Source organism: Melozone crissalis, unplaced genomic scaffold, assembly GCF_028551555.1.
Source record: "Melozone crissalis strain CALT ecotype California unplaced genomic scaffold, PUWL_Pcris_2 ptg000008l_1, whole genome shotgun sequence".
Taxonomy (NCBI): Eukaryota; Metazoa; Chordata; class Aves; order Passeriformes; family Passerellidae; genus Melozone; species Melozone crissalis.
In genome coordinates, this window is record NW_026535786.1 from 17,396,640 (window position 1) to 17,421,253 (window position 24,614).

At 44.4% G+C, this 24,614-nt stretch overlaps 1 protein-coding gene across 2 annotated transcripts in view; it reads left to right on the forward strand.

The window, feature by feature from the left end:
* Positions 1 to 24,614, forward strand: part of LSAMP (limbic system associated membrane protein) — a 298,176-nt gene that overhangs the window by 133,707 nt on the left and 139,855 nt on the right. For both annotated transcript variants that reach the window (XM_054270178.1, XM_054270179.1), the window contains exon 2: positions 8,451 to 8,683. In XM_054270178.1, the coding sequence (XP_054126153.1) occupies positions 8,451 to 8,683 (233 nt within the window). The remainder of the gene's footprint in view (positions 1 to 8,450; positions 8,684 to 24,614) is intronic.

Consider the following 24,614-nt stretch of genomic DNA (forward strand, 5'->3'; position numbering starts at 1 on the left):
TAGCTTTTCTGGAGTTACCTAGTGGTGACCACATAGAAGTTACCTACAAGGCACTGGGGGTTCAGGTAGAAGAAATATGTGATTTCTACAGCTAAAGCTTGTGAAGGAAACTAAAGGGACTTATAGTCTGTATGGGTGCCTTATTAGTGCTCCTATTCTCATTTTCTCCTATTCTCATTTTCTCAAACAGAAAAAAGTCATAATGGTGCAGAGGCTTGCCAGCAGTTTAGTTTCCAGTTAACTTACAAATTTGGCATAACCAGCCAATACCCAGTTCACATAAGGGACTAATTATCATTGTCTTTTGATGAACTTCTGTTCCTAAGTGACTCCAGATATTTTTAAATATCAGCCTGTGTCTTAGTGATCACAAAAGCACAGGATCCTTAGTGTAAGTGCAGAGCAACAAAACGGCAAATCATTGGGCAATGTTCCCCATTGCCATTCTTCATCAGCTCTGCTATTCCCTGCCATTTTGATAGTGCAGGAGCCCTGGGATGCTACAGGAAGCTATGGACAGCAAAGCAAGGCATACATTCCTAGTGGCTACTTCACTAAGGCCAAGTGATCACTAGCTGATGAGCATTGCCTAATGATTCTGGATCAAGAGCAGAGCCAGGTTTCTGGCTGGACTGAAAAGGAAGAGTGGCAAGTCCTCAGCTAACCCAAAAGGGGAAGAGAGAGCTCAGGGTCTGTTTCCTCAGCAGCCTGAACGTCCTGACTGATTTCAGTGCAAGACCCTGACGCAAGCTGTCATAGCATTTGGCATTTCTGCAAGCGTCAGCCAGAGAGCAGTTCATCCCCCTGAGCACACGTAGGGAGCAAGTCTCCTCTGGCAGGAGGCCTGGGACTGGAGTCAGTCATTCTAGAAACATGTCTTAGAATGGGCAAAGACCTGTCCAAGAATTTCCTGACTCTGACTATGCTGTAAAGAAATGGAGGGCATTTCCTGGGTATGGTTGATTACAAGAAGAGATGGTACTGTAGTGGTAGGTCTCGCTCTGAGGTTTTTCTGTATTTTGAAATCTTAAACTGTGCTGAGATATGGCTGGGATGGAGTTAAGCTCATAGCAGCTCATAGCAGCTCATATTGATATTTTTAAGAAGGTTCCTCTGCTGGAGTGGATGTGGACTGAAGTTGTTTATGCAGGTATACCGATCCCCAACAGATGGGAAAAGCAATAAATCATGCCAGTATAAGTTCTCTTACTCTGATACAGTTACATCCACCCTTTGAGAGTACTGGCATAAAAATCGCTGTATTTTGGGCTTGATTTCTGTTGTGAGTTTGTTTTTTTTCCCTACACAAACAGGAACCTCTACTCTTAAACAGTCATTTTAACAGAAATAAAACCCATGTGAGACCAGCTGTGTGTCTGCTAGTGTGAGCGAGGACAGCTAGCTGTCTTTTTAGGCCAGTGTATTTTTTGTAAATTCCCTTGGGTTTCATTTTCCATGTGTACCACATGGACCGAGAGACAAGGATGTTTACAGCACATGAGCAGTTCTGCACTGATGCTCATATTTTCTGGTTGCAATTCTTTTTTTACTTCATTAGAAAGAGTTGATGGGAGAGACATTCAGACAGAAATGTTTCTGTACAAGGCACTGGGGACTCCTCTTCTAGAAAACTGGGTACAAATGCTGGTCACGAAAGAGGAATTCAGGCTGGAGCAGGTGCTGAGAGGGGCTACTGGGATGTTTAGGGCAATGGAGGGTCTATCATACAAGAAGAAACCAGGAGAGTTTGGCTTGTTCAATCCAGCAAAATGAAGGCTGAGAGGGAATATGATTGCTCTCTCTGAACACAGTGAAAGATAAACACCCAGGAGAGAGAGGAGCTCTTTAGGCTAAAAGATGGTGTTGGCATGAGAGGAAATGGATATAAGCCAGGTATGAATAAATCTACACTTAGAGTTAGAAAAAAAAAAAAAGGTTTTAATCAGCAGAACAGAAAGACTTTGAGCAGTCTGACCTGCAAAGCAGGGGGAGGATATTCCCCCATCAAACACACTAGGCTAAAGTAGGAATGAGGTACATCTCTGAAAAAGATGATAAAGTACAGCTGGCTGTGCCGGCAGACGTTGGGGCCTCATGACCTGGTAAGCCCATCCTAGCCTCACACTCCTGAAGTGGCAATTTACTAAAGAGGATGAACAGAAGTGCAGGCATCCTATCAGCCATGCGCCCTCCCAATAGGTGGATGGCCAAAAATTGTCACCTGAGTGCTGAAATACCCAGGGAGCTGCAGACAGGTGTGACGACCAAGGTCACAGCATAATACAGCTGAGAGAAGGCATGGGCTGAACAGATGCAGCAGTTTCCCCCTCCTGCCAGTTTTCCAGCACAGGACTGGGTTTAAGCAGTAGTTTTCTAAATCCCTCCAAGGGCCTGTGTTGTCACGCTGGCAGTGGTTACTCAGGAGCTATTTATGCCACATTTTGGAAATCCATCCTGCTGTGGCACAGCTTTCACTCTCAAACAGTGACCCTGCTGTGTATCATGGCACATAAGGAGAGGAGCAGCAGCTGTACTAAGCTGGGGAAAGAGAGCAGCAGTGGCAGTAGGGAGGAGAATTTTGAGCAACAACTGATGCCCATGTGCATTCAAATTCAGCAAAATGAGACTTTTGGTGCTTGGCTAAAAATAGGTTTCAGATGCTCAGTTGATATGATCTCCCATGAAAGTGCCATCCACTTAAGGGGCCTTGCCTTCGCAGAGGGGAGATACATTCAGCTGTGGGTGTCTTCTGCAGCATCTCCTGCGGAGGGGGCCTGATCCAGAGCAGTGGGAACCACCCAGGGCCAACAGTTCCCATATTGCTCCTCCAGATTCTGTGCTCCTCTGTGCTCTGCCACTGTACTCCTCTGGTGGGGACTGCAGTGGCAGCGCTGCATTGCTCTTGAGATGTTGGCAGGATCCAGCACTGCAGTGCCATTGTGGAGCCTGGCTGGACTCTTCCCTGAAAAGCCTGCCTGGGAGGTCAGGGCTGGCATGGCTGTGGTCTGTCCCTAGCCCTTGCTGCCCATACCCCTGCCAGGGCATAGAGGAGAAGCTGGACCCTCGCGGCCACCCTGGCTGACCATGGGTGTGTGCAAGTCCTTGCTTGCCAGGCAGGGAAGGACTGAAGAGCTTGAGGAGACAAGATGAAACAGCATGAGCATGATTTGCTCTTGAACTTTCTTCCCCAGGCTGGGAGCAAGGCTGTGTTTAACCACTGCATTAGCTTTCCAGGATCATATTTTGCAACACAACAGAGAATTTGTCTTGCATGTTTGGAGCTGGCAGCCAGGAGCTGACGTTGTTTTGAGCCGAATGAGCCGTGTTTGATCCCTCCCTCTTTTCCCTCTTGCCATTTTGCTGCTGGGGGTAGAGGGCAGTGGGGGAAGTTTTTAGCTGGATCTTGTAAGAGTGTGTGTGAAGTGAGAAGATTACAGCAGGCTCATCACAGAGCTGAGGCGAAGGCAGGAGATCTGATGCAGGGTGGGTTGTGGCATCCTCTGGCAAAAGGGCAGCATGTCCCTCAGTGAGCGCAGTGGGGTGGGGTTTGGGTGCTTAATTGTGCGTGCAGCAGGCTGCTGAGTTTTGGCCTGATGCACAGAGATTGTCTTACAGAAGAGACGATCAAAGGGTTAATGGAGAAAAGATGATTAAAAAGGAGTGTGGGAATTGCGGCACAGAGCTGTCACCCCAACATGCTTTGGAGAAAGAGGGCAGAAAATGCAGTCCATAAACTCACTATTTATTTATTTTTCCCCAAAATGAGGTAAGAGCTGTGGCTTGCTGGCAAAGCAGTGCAGCATATTTCATTAATCCTAGCAGCTTGCTTCTTCTCACTAGTGGGGTTCTGGCAGAGAATTGTGGGTTTGGTCTGCTATAAAAAAAAATAAAAAAAAAAATTGGAATTACAACAGCAATTAAAAAACCCCAAATAATTATCCCAGTTTCAGTGCAACCCAATACATCATTGATAATGCTGTAAAATCTCCATGTTAAAGCCATCATTTAAACAGCAGCTTCACCAGGCCCTGAAGGGCTTCTTTCTTGCCTTTTCATCACTCCAGGCCGTAAATATCATGTATCCCTTCCCGAAGGGATGAAATACCCCCGTCCATCTCCGCAGCATCGGCCGTAGCTGCTGCGCTTCTTTCTCTGGGGCAGAATGGGAAGGCCCTTGCCGAGATCGCGGCTCTGCCGCACCCCCCTCAGCCCGTGCGGCCCAGCCCGGCAGCGGCTGCCGGCGGCCCGGGGGAGCCGTGCTGGGCCTTCCCAGGCAAACGCCGCCTCTCAGCAGTCTGTTCGCCGGGCGAGACAGAGGGTGGAAAGCCTGGGGCCGAGAGCTGCTGGAGTGACAGGCACAACATAAACTGCGATGAGTGTTACAGCAACACGCTGGGAAATCGATGCGCGGAGCGGCGCTGCCGCCGCCGCAGGAGGAGCGGGTGTCTCGGGTGTTCCAAGCGCTGGGGCCCGAGTGAGGCAGAACAGGCACTGAAACCTCCGGGCTCGCGTCGCCGGGAGAGGAGATGGTTGTGCCCAAGCCTCAGGCTCCTTTTCTTCACTCTGTCTCTCACCCATCAATGGGAACAAGCCCAAATACTTTGAAGAAGGGGGAAAAAAAATGCATCTCTTGTCAGATGGGGAGTGTTCCTCGGAGCTTACAGGGGCAGGTTTGCAGGAGCAGGGCAAAGCACGCTGCTTTGGCCCAGCGCTGCGTGTTGACCAGCAGGTGATGGAGGAGGGAGGACAAGCAGCAGGACTTGCTCCTGCCCTCCCCCAGCCTGCATGCTGCCAGGTGTCCCAGCCCGTCATGAAATCCAGGGACCAGGAATGATGGTGGGCAGCCCTCTATCCCATCCAAGGCAGTGGTTCCTGCTCAAGGTTCAAAATCATTCTCCTGCAGAAAAGCATTGCCCCATCCCCTCCCTGTAGCACGGCTCAGCCCCATTGTCTGCATCTGCAAGTGGGGAGGAGTGCAAGGATGACCTGGGTTTCTTTCTCCACATCCAGCTGTTTCTAAAAAACTTCAGGTGCCAAACTTGGCTGTGTTTGTTTTCAATGAATCAAGGAGGACTAATGGGGCATGGCAGCAAGATCTTTCTTTTGTCCTTCCGTGTCTCTGGTTTCAAATGGTGCATGATCAACAGTTCCCAAGTTCTTACAGTGATCATGCAAGTCATGCCTATCACCATTCACTGGTCCTCTCGTTAGCCACATCAGAGATGTCAAGAAATCAAACCTGCAACCATAAGGAAAAGAATAATGCATGGATCACAAACTGTTTATTAGCTTTCACTGAGGCTGATGGTAATGGTTCCAATAAGTCTAATGAAAAGTGTTTGACTGTCTCTGTGAACTTGATTATTGATTATTAGTGAACAATAAGAGTCCATTGATATCTGGCTGATGCCATGCTCCTATTGCTTTGCAGTTAAAATGTCAGTTAACATGCCATTTAATATTCTATTAGTATTGAATTAGCACTTATTACACTGTGAAAATCATCACCATAAATCCTTATTAAAGCGTGATCCATTCAGCTGGGTGGCATCTCTGGCAGACTAAGAGGGGGGGGTGTCTGTGTGTGCAGACAGACATACTGAGATGCATCATCCACGTGAATGCATGTTCAGAGCATGCCAGGACTTGGAATTTCCACATTTGTACATTGATTTTCCCTGACAGCTTGAGAGGAACAGATATGGTGAATAGAGGGCTCAAATCCATTTCACTCACTCCTCCCATTTTCCTCTTTTCTTTGTCCTATATCCTTTCCTTATTTTGGTAGCACCTGCTAACTTGTTTCAGGGCCAGTTGCAAGGTTGCCTGACTGTAGCTATTGACCACTGTCCTAGGGCTGACCTGGATGCATGTAAGACAGGTTATGACACATTTTCTCTTCCAGGGAGAGGAGGGAGGGTCTCTGGTTGAAGCCTAGCCACAGGAGCAAAAGCACAAGGCTTTGTGCTGACCACACCACTGAACTGTCACTGACAAGACACCACACAGGGGCATATTTGCTACCCCAGAGAGTTACAATGATCAGGGACAGGGCAGAGCTGCTGAGTGCTCACTGTACCGTAGTGGGGATGGGAAAGCAGCCTGGTGGAGATGGTGGGGTGCCATGGATCTGCTGGAATCCAGCAGCACTGATAGCTGTTCAGGGGGACTAAGAAACTTCAGCTCCCACTGACTTCAGTTTCCACTGTTAATCTGCTTAGCTTTTCACTACCAAAATAGCTGACCCCTGATTCTTGGTGCTGCTAGAACTCCTACATTTGCAGGAGGGCTCTTGACCCTAAGGCAGCCAGCTCTGGAGGCAGTCTGGGTGTTCCTACAGGGCCACTGCCCTCAGCCCTGGAGCACACTGTGCTCCGTGGATCATGGCTTTCACCTCCCATCACTTGTGATTACTGCCTGGAGTGGCCAATGGAACTGGGGCAATGCCTCATCATAGTGATGCTGGTTTCTACCTGTAAGTGACTGCTCACAGGTTCCCCTGCATCCTTCTTGTTGACAAAGAGTAGCTTTTTGAAAAAACTCAGATCACACCTGAGAGTTCATCTTGGGGGCAAGTGCCTGCCTGGCCAGGAGGGTGGGCTCTGGCCTGAGGGCCAAATTTTCACTCCCCTTCCTTGTCTGGACATTGTCAGTAAAAGAAAAGAATCTATTGGGCTGCTTTCTAAAGCAAGTGTTTGTCAGATCAGACAGAGCTGCTTACAGCTTGGCCAGCAGCATGGCATGGCTCCCATGGATGTCCACGCAGCTTGGCTTTCCTCCTGCCCACAAGTAACCCCAGAACAGCTTGGACAGCATCCATGGGCTTGCCAAAAGGGAGTGGGTGTGAGGTGACGGCCATAATGGTGGGGTCACATCACAAGGGAAGGCAGCTGCAGCAGCCTTGAATGAAATGCATTCAAATAAAGGAACTTGGAAAATGTCTGACCCATGCTAAAAGGCTGTATGAAAGGCTACTGTCAAATATTTGTCTTATCTTGAAGCAATAATCATTATCCTCTTTCTTTCTTCCTTCAAATACAACACATGCATAAATAGCGAAGAGGGCACAATCCTGTGCAATGTGATCTAGGAAGACCCTGCTTGAGCAGGGAGGTTTGACCATACAACCTCACTGTGGTCCCTTCCAACTTTACCTATTCTGTGATTCTGTAATAGCAGTGGCAAGAGGTACTGGGTTATTTGGATGCTGGGACACTGTGGACAGAGCTCTGAGAGGTGAAGGAGCAACAGCTCTGGAGCCTGAGCTTCCCTGTTTATCTGCAGAGCTAATGTGATGTGAGCTGCAGCAGGGCAAACCTGCTCCCAGCCTGTCTGAGCCTAGCCTGGGGGTGCAGCTGCCAGGGTGAAAGAGGAGTTATGTCTGCTGTCTTCTTCAGCCCTGGTCCTCTTGAATGAGACACAGCTGAGAGTGAGCAAGATGTGTCTCCTCAGTGGCAGCTCCTCGCCTTTTCTGTGCAAGTCTCCTTCTGGTGGTGGGAAGTGGTACAGAGCAGGTGTCTTTGCCAAAAATGCATTTGTCTTCACGGCACTTACACTGCTCTCTGTCAAGAAACAAAATACTTGTCAAGTTACAGTTGCAATGGGGTTGGTTTGTCCTCTGACTTGGGAAAGTGGCACTCAGGGCCCTGGCAGTTTCTGATCCTCCTGCTACTCCTCTGCTTGCCACCCCTACCTGTCATTCCTCCTCTCCTGTCCATCTGAGATGTTCACAGAACATTCTCTGTGTGTCACAGGGAAGACAGTGACACTCCCACAGTCTCTCATTTTCAGCCTGCAATCTGCACTTGCCTGCACAAACAAGCAGATGTGCATCAGCAAGTGAGTGTGTATGTGTTAGGAGGGTGGTGTTTGAACAATGAAATAATTCCACTTTTTTTTTTTTTTTTTTTGTCAGAAGGATGTAGATGGGAGATACTTTATAGTTTCCTCCACTAGTGCTGCTGAAACTGAGGGATGGAGGAGCTGTGCCCTGAGCTGACAAAGCTGGAGCCCTGAACCTTTGCCCTTCAGGCTGGAAGGGGTCTAGGGGTTTATCTATTGTATAGCCAACTTTTTGAAGGTGAAGAAGAAGCATGGGAAGAGCTACTTCCAACCTTTCTCACTGGCAAGGTTGGAAGGTATTTGGTGATCAAGATCTCTTGTGGCTTCCAAATTAATTTTTGGTATGTAGGCCACAGGCAAAAGGAAGAGAGAACAAGAGACATGTCTGCCCCAAATCCCATGGGGTTTATGAACCAAAGATTCCTGAAACTCTTCAACAGAGTTAAATTGTTAAGTACTTGTCCATGGGACAATAATGATGAGAAGATTCTATGGTTTACTGGCAAGGCAGGAGTGTGGTGTGAAGTTTCTCAGCAAAGCAGTAGGAACAAAAGGGAGGTGATGGAGAGTGTTGTTAATCTCCCCCTTACCTGTCTCATCCTCTGCAGGTGTTATGTAGAAGACAGAAGCTCCAAGGTGGCCTGGTTAAACCGTTCTGGCATCATTTTTGCTGGAGAGGACAAGTGGTCCCTGGACCCTCGAGTAGAGCTGGAGAAGAGAAACCCCCTGGAATACAGCCTGCGGATCCAGAAAGTGGATGTCTATGATGAGGGGTCCTACACGTGTTCAGTGCAGACACAGCATCATCCCAAGACTTCCCAGGTTTACTTGATTGTGCAAGGTAAGCAATGTGCCTGATAGGAGAGCAAAGAGCAAAAGACACAGTGAGAGGAGAGAGCTGTATTTTTCCAAGAGAAACTCAAGAGTCAGTAGCCTGTGCGTCCTTTATGTTTACTCAGGAGCCAGCTAGACTTTTCCCTTGCACTGTGGCATAGCATGGTTTTACTCTGCTGTCAGTTTGTCCTTTTAAAAGTGGTGACAGAGCAGGGGACACCAGTGACGCCAAGCCACATTCTGATATGATGCAAGCCTGCCTCCTGGCTCTGGTTGTTTGGCACTGATGGGAAACCATTTGTTTATAATGACACTTTTCAGAGCATTGTGCCTTATCTCTTTACAGAGAGCCCTCTGGTTTCTTCGCCTCCTCCTTCCTCAGGTTTCCTTTCTTTTTTTCTTGTGTCAACAAGCTACTGTGCTGTGTTTTTTGGCCTTCCATAATCAGCCTTCTGCCAGGCTAAGGAATTAATTTTCCTGTGAGTTTTTCCAAGCTGGGTCATTGGTCTGCCGGGTGCACCATCACTAGGCATGTGTGAAACCTGGTACCTAAGGGACCTGCCATGTACCTTATGTTGCCCTTTCCTTTTTTAGCTACCCTTCTCCGGTGTGTGTTATAAGGAACAGGAAACTTGGCATACCAGTATTGTGTTATCTGTCTGCCTGAATTTATGGCATAACAGGGAGTAAAGAAATTAAAGAGTTCACCAGTTATTGTTAAGGTCATTAATGAGTTTATTCTTGTTCCATCCTGTCCAGACCAGAACACAAAACAAGTGAGTTTACCCAGTTTTGTTTAGTTTTGCTTTAAATCTTCATGCCATTTTGTCTATCTGGCTATTTATCTAAAATATTTATGGAGCAGCTTAGTTGGTATATATTTATGAATGTGTTTGATACATATTACAGATATGTTCAACTTCTATATTTTCCTTCAGCCAGGAATTTGTTATTTCTTCTGATTTGTGTAGTAACCCATAAGGCTGCAGAGTTCATTTCCCCCAACAAGTTTTTGAATAGCTCTGATTGTAGATGCATGCAGGAAAGGACTTTTCCTCTTGCTGGTACTACTTGGCAAACTGGGGGGCTGAGTAGCATCCTAAGTGTTTATCTGCAAGGTGACAAAGTCTGGACATGTGGTCAGAGGTGATGCTTTACACACAGGTGTAGTGAGCCAGAAGGCTCCTGGTTGCTTTTCTTGCCCAGAATCCTCCCCCAGCAGCACAAAGAGTGGCCCATGCCCGCACACAAAGCAGCTCTCCCAGCCTGGCTGAGTGCTTGCTGCATGAGATGCATTCCCCAGCCCTAGAGGTGTACCCTGCCTCGCTGCTCACTACAGCAGAGCAGAGCCAGCCCTCTGTAGGTGGTTTATTACTGGTGAAATCTCACAGCACACAATTTCCATTTACCTGTCAAGAAAAATATAGGGACAAATGAATTCTAGAGCCGTGCATATGTATTATTAATTTTATTTGTGCCTATTAGATATGGGCCTAAGCAGCAAAATTGAGTTCTCTAGCTTAGCTTTCACTTAAATACGTGGGTATATGGCTCTGAACTACTGCCACCTTTCTGAGAATAAGAAAATTTAGGTTTTGACACTCCTAAACTGTAAATAAGGTATCTGTGGGTAATCTTTGTTCTAACACCTGCACAGATTTAATAAAAGACTCATTGTGATATTGTGCTTACTGTATAATCCTGTAATTAGGTAAAACTCATAGCTTTAATTTTTTTAAACTAAATTTAATCTGGAAAAAAAAGTGGAGGAAAATATAAATACAAAATCCTTTTCAGTTTGGAAGAGTTACTCTCATTTTAAACATGTTTTGGAAATAATCTTAACTAATAAAACTAATTCAGTACAAATAATGTATGTTAGAAAATAATCCCTGTAGTCTCAGAGTAATATTTTCTTATACTGATTGTTATTTTTCCAAGATTTGCAGGTTGTTTGCCTGAAAAATAGTCTGCTACTAGTGCTAATTAAAGGAGTTTGGATATTGAGTGATACTAAACTATTTAGTTTTATTTCTTTTATATAGTTTATTTGCTTCTTTTGTTTTTGTATTCATACATTTCAAAACATAGGCTATTTGAAGCTCTGGGCATCCCAAATGTAAAAATAAATAAATAAAAGAAAATACAACTCCTGAAACATTAAATGACAGAGTAGTCAACTGGTCTGCCTGGTAATCTGGGAGGAGAATTTCTGGAATGATGGTCAGTGGTCTCCTTTGAACAAGCTCAGGGAAACAAAAGCAAACCAGGATCAGAGACTCATTGCTACCTTTGAGTACATGGTTGATGCCTGGATTTGCCAGTGAAAGATGCTGCAATGACAGCTGCTCCTGCCCTGGAGACAATGGGTTGGTTTAGGGCCATGCCAGGCTTCCTATTCCTCTCACTCAGTGTTGCCACAGATATTTCTGCATCCCCCTACCAAAGACAAATCTTTAATCTCTCCCAGTTCAACTCCCTCATCTCTCTAGCCCCTGTGAGAGCACAACTTCTCTTACCCCTAGACACAAATGGGATAGCTGTATCAGACACTCATAAGTGGGTAGGCAGATCCTAGAGTGCTGTTGGAGCTCTTAAAACTGGAGACCAATCCATGTCCACAATGGCAGCTGAAGTAGGCAGGCTTCACTGGTATCCTGAATGTTTTCTGTGCTTAGATCACTGCAGTCTAATGGAGTGGCATTCTAGGACCAGGTCCTTTCCAGCCTTGAGAAAATCAGCTTTCCCTGAGGTGAGCTCTGCTTGGTGAACTCTGCTGGACAGAGCTGCAGAAGTATATCACAGAAAAAGGGACATCACCTCTCTAATGTATATGCCCAAGTCCTTTACTATTCACATGGGAAGAACCAGTTTTACTTTGCCAGCAACAATTTCTGCAAAAACACCCTACTTGGTCTATTCCTTTCCTCTCTTAAGTGTGTAGGTCCATGTATGAGATCCCTCTCAACTGGGATTGATGATCCTTCTCAACTGGGCGTATTGCAGAGGTCTAAAAGGGGCATAATGAAATGACACTTCAAAAAAAAAATCAGAACTTCATGGAGCCAAAAGTAGAAAAAGTTGTCCTCATAAGTCTTTCCATCTTTTGAAAAATAAAGCTAGTAAACATAAAGCTTCTCTGCTAGTAGAAGTAGGCATTCACTGCCAAAATATTCATTAGTACAGCTGTGGCCATCTCTGCCATCTTTCTGAGCCAGGTGGGCAGCCGTCCTTGCAGTCCTCTAGACTGGAGGTGGTTGTCTCTGCCCAGCTCATTTGCTACCAGGTGCTCCCTCCACTGGCGTGAATGCACCAAGAGACTGCCTTGAGCCACCACCTCACTCACAGCATTTTGGGCTGCTTCAATTTGGGTATAATGGCCAGTTGCAAAGCTGTCTGTTTACTACTCCAGTTGTTTTTGCTGGTATGTGATCAAAAGAGTAAACACTTGAAAGGACCTGCAAGGGATGGTCTGGTCCTTCCCCATGCAGTGAGACAAGATCACAGTAGCTCTACAGTTGCTGCCCCATACATGTATTTTTTGAAGATGTGCCTGCATAGCTGGTGCATGTCCATTATTTCACTCTCCTTGCATTTGGAAAGCTTTTATTAACATATGATCCAAATTGATTTTGCTGCCAATTATTTCTGGGCCTTCCAAGACACATAGTGGTTATTTCTCCTCTTCCTCAAAACTGCCTTTTATCTGCCTGAAACCCCTAAATTTCTGTGTCTCAGAGATCTCTAGTGCAGCTTAATAGGCTCACTGCTTTCCAGAGGTCATATTTTTTCAACCCCTGTGGCATGTATATTTCACTACTCTTTGATTTGTCTACATGTTTTCTTTAAATGTACTGTCCAAAACCAAAACAGGAGTTCCAGTTCAGGATTCAATCATGCAGATACAAGTATCAGCCATGTTTTGCATATCACACTTCACTTACCTAACCCCAGAATGAAATGAGATTTACCTTTTTTATATGAGTGCCTCACTGCTTTCACTAATTTAGTCTTTCTGCCTTTATAATCCTCTCTTACTGGTCTGCAGCTCATTCTTCACTTTTGTATTTGAACATTAATTGTTTTCCCCCCTTCCTGAGAATACTGCTTTGTGCTCTCTGCTGTTGGATGTCATCTGGTTGGTCTCTCCATGGAGACCACTTCAGTTTCCTTACCATCCTGGGCTCCAAAGCACTTGCAACTGCCCCCAATGTAATGTCATCAATAAAAGTCAGGTGCCTTGTTTCTGTTCCATCATGAAGGTGTTAATTAAAGTATTGAAGACATCAGGACACAAAAGCAGACTGTGGCAGCAGCCCACTAAACCTACCCCTGGTGGAGAGCAATCTGTTGATTGCAGCTCTTTGAAGCATCCTGATGGAGTTAACATCCACCATGTTCTCTTAGCTTGTTGAAGACTGTCAGGTCTTCTGAAGTCAAGATATATCACATAATCACACATATTGCTTCTGCATTATCTCTTATGCCAGCTATCATACAAAAAAGGGGAAATGAGGCCTGGGTGGCATGATATGTTTTTGCCAAAAGTACATTGCTTTTTTTTTCCCTTTACTGCATTATTATCCTCTCGGTGCTTATAAATGGGATGTTTAATCATTTGTTCCAGTATGCTGAGTGACTTGTTCCAGGAGAATTGAGTCGTAACAGGGACACAGTGGCTGCCCCTTTCCCAGCATTACCTTGAGTTCTTGTTCTTTAGCACAATATCCTCAAGCCCTTCTCAGGTATTAGATAACAGTGGAGAAATTCCTATGGTCCTTACTTGTCTCATCAGGATGACAGGTGCAAGGGCACAGAGATCTTGGCATGCAGGGGGTTTAAAAATTTCTGCAGTAAAGACCTAGGTCTATCCAAGTCAATCAGGAGAAGTAACTCTACTGGGAGGAAGCAAATTGTTCCTGTCCAGAACCTTTATGTATAGGCATCATTGTGAATGGCAGTAGTTGTAACTTTTCAGTGAAACAAAAACATTCCATTGTTTTTGAATTTGATTAAAATTTAATCAGGAGAGTTTTACAGGTCTGAGGTGCTTTTGTGGTCAAAATTATGAAGGCAAAAAGGTATAGCATTACCACAGCCCATTTAAAACCTAACCATACTCAGCTGAGGTATGAAGAGCTGCACATTCACATTTTCACTCACAGCTTGGAATTCCTGCAGACTCAATAATGGCTTGTGATTCCCAGTTATTGATTGTACAGATTGTGGGCTCTCCCTTCATTTAATGCTCATATAATGAAAAAAAAATTATTAAGGGCTTTGTCATTTTGGCAAAACAAAAACAAATTTGGAAATGTCAGCAGCAAATGTTCAGAAAGAGGAGTGCTTGTTTACTGGCCAGCCCTAATCACAAACCCAAAGTCAAGTGCATAGCAGCTAAGGCCAAATCCTACAGTTTTCTTTCTAACTGATAGGCATCAGTGTGTGAAAAGAAGTACAGAGTGTACCCGTTCTCCATTATGAATTGCCTTTGTAGTGCTCCTTTCTTGCAAAGATTCAGACCCACTGGTCATTGTTTTAATATGATATAAAGATGCATTTGTTGTTGCTGGGATTTAACCATAGAGAGTTTATTATTAACTCTATGAGTAGATTAGCTGTTCACCCTCTCAGTCCACTCTCCTGAAATTAGACTTTGTGCTGGTGACTGGTACAGCATAGAGAGATCCCTTACCCAGACAGGCAGCTGGGGCCAGGCTGGCTTCCCTAGCACAAACTGCTCTGCTAGCAAGGCCCTTGGTTAGAGCTGGGTCTAGGGCTGATGTGGGAGGGTGTTGTCCACCATCCCTGGAGGAATTTGAAAGATGTGTAGATGTGGCACTTAGGCTGATGGTTTAGTGATGGGCTTGGCAGTGCTGGCTTAACTCAACAATATTAGAGGGCTTTTCAAATCCAAGCAACTCTGTAGTTCTCTGATATGGCCAGCCCTTGTCCTCATCTCTGAGGATAGCAATAAGGAAAGGTAATGCTTTGGACTTGGGGATTGTGAGAAAGATTTCTAAGCAGAACTGATACAAGGCACAAGAGTATGTTTTCTAGGAGCCTGAAGTATCAAGTGGAGGTAATTTCTAACAGTCACCAGCTTGGCACCTGATACAGAATTGGGTTCTTCTGACCAAATTTAGATGTTACTATTGCTGTGGGCTCTCTTGGACTCCCTTTGTCATAAGTGAGGAGACAAGACTTTTCTCAGGCCCAATCCAGTTCATCCTTAAGTAGCCATCCAAAATTCATCAGACAGATTGACCAGTGGAAATGTCATTGTCTCTCTCCTGGCTGTAGGCAGGAGCTCAGTCAGAGCAGTCATTGTGGAGCCACGCATCCTTTTAGCCTTTCCCCACCTCTTTCTGTCAATCCTCACTGGTGTTTATTCCTGCCAGAATACAGCATTGGTGGCTGTCATTGCTTGTGGTGGGTAGCTGCGAGACTGGAGTGGGGCTGGTCTTCGGCTCAGCAGATCTGTGGTGGGAGCCTAACTTCTTGTGGCATTCCTGGCCTTCCCACCTCTTTGACCAGTGCTGGAAGCAGAGCAGTTTGAAGAGAGCTGAAGCTATTTTTCCTTTGCTAGCTAGACAGCAAGGATGTTGGAATCAGATGCTGTTCTCTGAGAAATGTTGGCTTCCCTGCTTTGTGGGCGCAGAGCCCAGAAATCGGAGGGATCTTTCTGAGCACTAACACTGTAGCGTTTTTCATTCCAGGGAGCGTGCAGTAGGTAAGAGCAAGCACAGACCACTTTGTCTTTTTCGGGACATAGCGCCAATGGGAAACTGACAGTGTGTTTGGCATGCTGTTGCAAAGAATAATGAGATAACATGGGAATATGAATTTTCTGGGAGGAAGGAAGAAGGATCATTTTACTGGGAATGGTGGGGGAGGAGAAAAAAAAGATTGAAGGGAGGAGATAAATTCAGGTTATTAGAGGAACTGGAAGCAAGAAGTCCAGTAGACTTGGAAGGAAGTGACGGCAGTTTGCTGGGGAAAATAAGCTGAGAGAGCAAGGAATAGTCTTGGGCAACTGAAGCACGTGAGATCTTGCTGCACCACTTTTGCTATTACCATGGACCATACATTTCTACCAGAAAAGTAATTCTAGAATGTCAGGCACACAATAATATTGGTGGCAGTTTTTCTAGGTATTCTGTGCTGCTTTGTTTTGGCAAACTCATAAAGTGTAGGAAAAGGCACCTGGTGTTTCATAAGTTACCAAAGAATTTCCTTTCCCTCCCCATCTAGCATTTGATTGCATCCCCATGGTGTCCTGACACCTCTTGACTTCTGTTTTCTTATCTCCGGGCATGGTTGGAACGATATGATGCAGCTTAGGCCTTGGCTCTGTTATACTGGTTGGAGCTTAGCACTTCTTAGTGCATAAATCATGAGGTTTTTCTGGAAATATTTTGGTGCTGGCTTTGCAGGTGCAGGCAGGAGACAAAAACGGAATACTTAAAAAATGCTTACTCATTTTGGAGAAAGAAGTATAGGACAAAATGCATGGAATACTCTCCTGTGGCTGGGAGGAAGCCTCTTGATACGATAATCCAAGTCTTTAGTGAAATAAATCAGTTTAGCTTGAGTGGACTCTTCAGAGTGGGATCAGTTGATATTGTGTGATTTTGTCTGATCAGCTGATTCTAGATGCACACAGTGCTTTGAAAGGTTTTGCAATGTTATTTCTCAGTCTGATGGGCTCAGTCTGCAGTCCCAAGTCTTAGCTTGGACTGTAAGACAGGGGAGAAGGGACAATATTTTTCTCTCAGCTCCTAACACAGCAAGAACTTAGTCCCACCACCAAGTCTGCTAACCCTGGAGAGAGCACAAATAACTATTAGCTGTGAGAGTGCACATATCAATCCATTTTAAAGCCAAGTGTCTTCCTGCTCCTACTGCTTAAAAAAAAGGGCTGTGGTAGCACAGGAGTTGCCTTGACTTGTGAGCCTTGAAATTTGACCTAATTGTCCCACAAGGTATGTCCCCCTGGATATCCTATGTCAGGTTCCCCTTGCCTTGTTCCCTCCATGATGGCCAGTGTCTTATCAGTAGGGAGTGAATCATATTTTTTTTGCCACATCGTCTTGAGATTTCTTTGCAGAAAAGAAAGAAACTGTCAGTATTATCAGGAATAAATATCTTATTCATTTTACATGGCATTACTGTAACTGCTTAGTAGCTTGAAAATTAGCAAAAATCTGTTTAAAAAAAATTCTCAAAAGATCTGATCTGAAGCTTTGGATTTCTACCACAAAATAATGAGAACAGATATATAGCTATTCTCCTTTAGAAACTTTAGGGTCAGTTTGCCTCTTTACTTGCAATGTGAGTGAGAGCTAAGGTTAATCATATTCCACATTTCTCTGACTCAGATCAAATCTTTTCTGTAACTTTACTGTCTACAGGTGCCCCCCTGACTTAAACCAGTCAAGAGGTCTGAAGGTAGGAGGCAACAGGACCTAGGGCACGCAGCTGTGGTAACCCAGGCCTTGCAATTCCAGCAGTCGTGGAACAGTGTGTTCCTTTTGCCTGTTTTACTAATTTCTTCTGTTCCAGTTGAGTCAATGCTGCAAATCTGCCATGCTCAGAACTCCACATGGGAAGAAATTCCAGATTCCTGGGGTCTACCAGCTCATGTTCTTTGGTTTTGGCTGCTTTGTTATCATCTACAGTCATCATAGCTATTTGTTAGTGGATGAGAACCTGGATCAAAATCTAGATTCCACTGAAATTAAAGGGAATTTTGCTCCATTGGAGCCAAGATTTCATTTGAAATTGGAATTGGCTAGAAACAGATTGCAAAATAAACCTGAATTGAGCCAGCAGTTCAAAACCAACATCAAGTCTTATAGAAAGAGGCACATTACTTTCCTACCTTAAAAGCTTTCAATTTTATTCTTTAATATGAATTAATTGTGGAAATAAGGAAATCGTCAGTTTGGGAAAGGGAATAAGGAGATGGTATTTCTAAAATGAGAGTGTGGAAAAGCAAGTGTGCATGGTCTCTGTGCTGTGCCTAGTGGCACATCCTTGTGTCTGCATGGTGCAGCTTGACCCCGGCTGACCCACGGTAACTGTGTTCTACTACCATTTATCTCTATCCAGTGCTGGCTCTCATCACTCCTGAATGGATCTGGGGTCTGTCCTTTCAGTGTGTGTGCAGGCTGTGCCTTGTAGGATAAGCCTCCCACTGCTTTCCACAAAAACAGCAAATGATAAATCATATTAGGTAATAGGTTTTCAGGGTTTGGATTTTGATGGTTTTTTAAGAGCTCCAGCTCTTGTTTTTATCTTAAGAAACATTGAAATTGCTACCCCAGTACCAGCTCCTTACTCACCAGAAAGTGAAGAAATACTCAGAGAAAATAATTACTTAATATCACATTTCCTGTATAGCTGCTAAAATGTCAGTAGTTGGCTGCTTGGGAATAAGAAAAACACCAAGAAAATAACAGAATAGCAGTTTCATTTAACAAAGCCCAAGATGTGATAGTTGGAGGGGAAAAATAACTTGCCAAATGTGCATACAACAAAATAGACAAAAAGGAAACAGATACTTAGACATGTGGCTTCCATTTACAGATTATTCAGACAGACAGCACTTTCTCAAAACCCAACCACAGCTTTGGAAAATGTGCTTTAAAAAAAAAAAAACAAAAAACAAATATTAGGTTAAAACTGTTAATCTCCAGGAGAAAATAGGAAGTAAAAGGTTGTTCCTGGGAAGGGAACAAAGGTTGGTGTTAGCAGTCTGAGGGTGCACAAGCACGTGGCCACTCTTGCTAGCAGTCCTGGGTCTCTACCAGGCTCAGACTATCAGTGAACAGCGCTCTGGTAGCAGGAGCCAAGCCCTGCTTGAGAAGTCCTAGTGGTGTGTGCAAGTCTGAAAGATCCCATTGTTTCCCAAAAATGCATTGGGAGTGCCATCATTTGTCTGCCTCTTTTTCCTGAAAGGGCCTTTGGAAATCCCCAAATGAGGGTTGTGAGCTTTCTCAGTTCTGATATCAAAAGCCAGAGGCTACTGGGGCTTCAATGATGCTGCTTTTAAATTTCTCTCCATATTCATGTATCAGATTTCCCTTACATTGACTATTTGATTGCATGATCTTGTGCATCAACAGTCTTTCATAACACCTTCTAGGAATGTCTTTATTATGTGGAAACATATAAGAATGAGGAACAGTTCTTAAAAAATAAAACTTTTGGTGCTTCTCAAACAGAAAAACAGATGACAAATGCCTTTTTTTTTCCCATTCCAGGAAGGTTACCTTTAAAATAAATCTGTGGAGGAAAAAAACCAGATTATTAGGGAGGTCCTCATTAATGAAACGAGAATTGGATTTTTTTGATAAGTTTTAATTTAGGGCAAATATTTAATTGGAATGATTCATTAATTTTGGGGTGCGTAAATCAGGCCTCTGGCAGCCTATTTATTATCTTCTTTATTCCTTTCTGTGTCTTCTCTATCAGTAGTATAAGAAAGTTTTGCCTTTAATAAGGTAAGACACTCCCTTTGAATGTGTGGAGAAAGGACTGTCATTTGAACATAATGGCATCTCACCTTTAGGTGCCCTCAGTTTGTGAGGCACTCAGCCTGCAGGACCAGTGAGTTTGTTTTCACACTGTTTGGGCATGTGGAACTCAGCTCTGCATAGGGTGCAGCTGATGTGGTGGGCCTGGGGCATCTGGCCATGGTTGGCTTGGTCATGAGAGAGGTTGGTACCACTGCCTGGCGCTTTGAGAAAATTCCCAGCAAGGAGACCAGAGAGACGTCATCAGAAGATGTTCTGTGTTAGGGCTAGAGAACTGTAAACTGCACTCTGAGTCAGAGGGTGACTAGGACATCTTTTGTTAACTGGGAGGATCAGCTCTCAGCTTTAGTACACAGCAAGTATGCCATTAATATGTTAAGTGTAGACAGGCAAAGGAAAAGAGTAAGGAGCCTTTTGCAGGGAGAGAAGCCAAGAAGCAAGATCCTAAGCCTCAATTCCACATGGCCCTCACGCAGGTGCTGCAGCAGCAGCTGTATTCTGGAGAGTCTCTTCAAAATGATTGTCCCCTTGTTAGACTGATGGGAATGTGACTCTTTGGGTATGTTCCTGTTTTGAATGCAAAAAAAAAAAAAGGAAAAAGTCTTTGGGAATAAGTACGATAAATCTCCCCAAATAGCTACAGAACAGACTGTGAGACTGTGCAAGGTAGAAGCCTTATGACCTAAATCCAGCTATGATTTTAGGGATTATGACTGCATAGAGCTCCCAATTCACAATTTTACCTGAAAGATTAATCCACTTGTTGACCTACAAAATGAGGTTAAGAACCAAAATTCATAGGGATATCACCCTTCATGATCCTGTTTGAAGGGAATGTTAACAGGGTGGCAGTGACTGCTTCCCCTACTGTGTTTTTAACTATTGTGAATATATTTCACATAATTCATGGCATGTTTGGTTTCCAGGAGGATGTTTATAGCTGTGTAAAGCCTGTGGACCACCTTTATAATTCAGGTAGACACCTTGGTTTTGCCTGTACATCCTGCATGGATAGTATCAGGGAAAGCCCTGGACTCTAAGCTAGATGGCATAGACTGGCTCGTGTTTGTGCTACTTGATGACACTACCTTTTGGAATGAATAGAACATGTCCCCACTACACTGGGGACCAGTGAGGAGGGCTGGTCTCCTCCATGCTCCCTGTGGTGACCCTGTGGCCCTGACACATGCTTCTTTTTTGGTTGTTTATTGCTTGTTTGGTTGTTTATTGCTTAGTTTACTATATTTTCTGGTTAGTAGTACCTAAAATAAAGCAAGGGCTGGGACACAGTCTGGCATGCCAGTGTGTGTTCCGTGGCACAAGAAGGTGTGAAGGAATTTGAAAGCCCAGCGTCTGTGGGGTTGGTGTTGGAGGACTTTCACTGGTAGAGGAAGCTGAACTTAGCATCATCTGCATATCTGGAGTCTGCTATCCATATCAGCTGTGCTTGCTCTTGCTCTGAGAGGGGATGAACTTGTTCATTCTGGGAAAGAGCCTGAGAGTGATCTCATGGTTGTATCCATAGAAGTCCAAAGGACTGGAGCAAAAACAAGAGACTGTGGCTCGCTCTCTGGAGCAAAAGAGAACACACCACATTGGCAGTATAGGCTTTGCCATTCAAGGTCATTAAAGGTTATTTCTTTTTAACAAATCCAAGGGGTTGTGTGGTTCTGCAAAATAAATTGCACAGGGACCCTATCAGAGACAGGACAAAAACCCAAGTCCAGAGGTAAACATCTGTCACTTGGTATTTTAAGTGCGACTCTCCGAAGGCGTCACATCTCTTGTCTGTAAGTCTTGCAAGCAGAAGTGGTGCACTGCAGCTGAGATTCATCACACTTAATCTTAAACATCTGAGTGATGCTAACACAAATCTAAACAAGTCATCTGGCCCTCATGCGTGGTCTGTTGTGAGAAGGTGGCATCTTACTCTTTCTGCTGTCTGCCTTGAGATAATGTGAAAGATCATCCCCCAGAAGTCTCTTTTACTTTGGACTACAAGTATGACTAATTTAGATTTACACAGCAAACTTTTCAATGTCTAAAGTTTGGTGGCATGGATCCACCTTGTATGTCTATGCAGGAAAGATGAAACCAAGTAAAAAACTAGTTCTGGAGACTCTGTCATTACCCACAGTCTGTGTTCTCAGCTGCACTGACAGGTCTTGACTATTCCTCTTGCCACAACCTGCACTGTGTGACATTAAATAGTATAACAATACATTTTGTTTTAGTCTATAATCTGTTCTTTACTGGACAATGCTTTCAGTTATAATCCCTGACATATTTACCCGTCCTTGCGAAGGGCAGCTGCATTCCCCTCCAAATCTCTTTCTATAAGCCTGACATAAATTCATACAAGTTATCCCAGTGAAAGGTTGCAATCTCCTTGATTGGATACTCCTGCCTGCTCTCTCCCACTGAGCCAGAGAGTAAGGGACTCCCCTGAAAGATTTCTGCACTTTCTGCCACTAGCCCAGCACAGCCTGAGGCACAGGTTAATTTTTTCACAAGATCACTATTGCTATTCTAGCCCAAAGTGTTCCAGGGTTCTTAATTTTTCTCCCAGATTTCCTGCTGCCCCATCTCTCTAGTCCTTGAACTCCTTTGAGATGTCACTAGTGTTAGACCCAAGTGCTTCTTACTTTCTTATTTCTTCTCCCTGAAGGCAAAATTATATAGGATTTAAAAAAGAAAGTCCAGGTATTTATTGGCTTGCACATGCAGTTCTCAGGAGCTGCAGTGCATGTTGCATATCAGTGCTGGGTGCTGCCATGTGTCTGGTGCTTCAAAGTCCATTACTTTCTATGGATTTCACAATGTAATGCTCTTTTTCCCCATGTCCAAGGTCACACTGTGGTCTGGTCTCTCAGCTCTTTCCACTCCCTTAAAAAAACCCCACAAACTTTCTACCTTCCAAAAAAACACCCCCAAAAAGCTCTCCATCTCCATTTATCTATTCATATTGGGTTTGTGGGCACATTTCTGACAGCAATCACAGAAACTCTCGAGTCTACACCTGAACAGCAGAAACTCCTCTCTTTGGCTGCTAGATCAAATCAAATGGGTGTTTATTTCATTGCCCCAATAAATTTTTTATTAACTGTGTTAGAAGTCTGCAAGGAAGAGAGAAGGGGAAGAGAAGAAAAAAGCTGTTCAGGAATGTAGACTGGCGAAGTGCCCACAATTAATGGGGTAGCAGCAACCAGCAGGTATTTGAAAATTCGCCGGTGCCAAGTGCCAGGAGGTTTCTGCTGCCTGTGACAGCTGGTCATCATTATCGGACGACTGCTTCTGTGTACATCTTAGATCTGTGTCTTTGTCTCTGACCAAGTCACTCTCGGTTTCTGTTTTGCAGGAACATACTGAAGCAATTAGGGCATGTTGGATGATTGTAGGGATGAGTGAACAGTGTTGGGTAATATACAAAAACTGCAATTTCTCTTCTATGCAAGCCCTAATTCCCGTATCTCAAGATGAGCTTAAACCACTATTCCAGAGATAGGTCTCCCTCTGCATTGTATGAATTTGAATTTTGGTTTTGCAGCTCTGTCCATCTTCTTGGTCATTCCTTATTCATTGCTGCTACAGGGCACTTGGCCTCTTCAGAGATTGTTACAGCCCATTCTGAGTGATACCCATCTTTAAGGAAGTAAATCCAATGCTCAATGCACCATTTATGTTGCTAAGTGTCTGCTGCCCCACTAAAGAAGAAGTGAGCACGTATTCTTGGTCAGAAACTGCAAACTCATTTGAAGCTACTGAGGGCAGACTAAGACTGCTGATATTGTGCCACCCAATTTGAGGAAGAGAATCTGTAAGGGTAAATTTCTTGTATGTATCTGCCGGAAAACCACCTAAGAGGAATCGTGTCTCCTAGGGAATGTAGTAAATCCAGCAGATAAGCCAAAGCAGAATAATTGATGTAGAGAAGGATCTCCAAATAGAAGGGTTAAGTCCAGTGCAGGCACATTCTGTTTGGAGAGAAGTGTCAATAGCATTCATCAGTCTGGGGCGAAGCCTGTGGAGATAAAAGCTTTCTATCGGTTCTCGTTGAAATTTTTGATCTGGAGCTCCCCACAAGGGGCAGTTGCTTGACTGCATTTAAGTTTTACGTGCAGGAAGACTTCTTAAGGATCAAGAGGGCACCCAGGCACAATGCATGGACAGTGTCTGATATAAAGGGAACGCATGAAATAGAAGATTGTCTTGGATGGTATAACTCCCAGTTTTTTGTAGTTTCTGTTCCTCCTTGATCTAGGACATTCAGCCATTGGCATGTTCTGGAAGGGGAAGCTTAGACCACTGATAGAAAGAAGAGTCTTGAGCTCTTAGGAGGTGTACAATCATGCCTTCTCAGGAGCTTTCCAACCCAGTATACTATAGAGCTAAAAGCAGAGTGACCTGATTTTTTTGCAAGGCATATCTGGGGCACACTTGACACCATGCAGGGAGGGAGGGAATTTTTTTTTTTTTTTATGAATACCTTTTCCTTTCATGGCAGCCTCAGAAACCCAGAAACCTCAAATGGGAAGAAATTGTGATTCTTGAGAAGGATATGCCTTTCAGTTGGAGTGGAGACTGAAGTGTATCTTTAAGAAGATACTTCAGCCAAGAATATTGAGCTTGGGAAATAAAGAGAATAGTGAGTCCTCCAGACTAAGGCTCATGTGGGACACAGCACCTCAGCAGGGAAGTACAGTAACAGAGTTGTTTACTTTCTTTAGGTATGAACAGGTATCCATGCTGTGAACATTTTAACTTTTTTTTGCTTCCTCATCTCTGCAGTGAAACGTGGTAAAAATTACTGTGCCAAAACCCAAGTATCAGAGGTAATTCAGACTGCGTCCCCATAAGCCATTGTGATGCAGCATATGAACCTCACAAGGCACTAGTTGGCAGAAGAACTTTCTAATTGGATCCCAGACTGTTGTAAAACAGTGGGAAAATACTTCTCATAACTTGACTGGTATTTTAGTTTATCATCAGTTAATGTTGCCTCTTATAGGGTCTCAAAATGTGCCACAGTGCAGGTTCTTCAGTGAATTCATTCATTAGAGGACCAATCACTGCCAATGGCAAAGCAGATATTCATCAGTTTTCTTCTCCTTGCCTTTTGCTGCTGGTGAGTTCTTGCCATCCCCATCGTGTCTTCATTTCAGTTGTTCACAGTGACACAAAATGTCTCCTGCCTGAGGTCAATCTCCCTGTGATAAAAGTCTTCCATAGAAGCAGTCAGGCTGGAAGACAGACAGGTATCAAAACATGAGCCTTCAGAAAACGGTGGCAGGCTGTCAGTTCCCATTAGCTAATGCTACCTGGGCAGCCTGCTGACTCTTCACCATTGTAGGTGGGAGAGAGAAGTTTTAATGAGCAGCAGAGGGAGTGGAGAAGGGA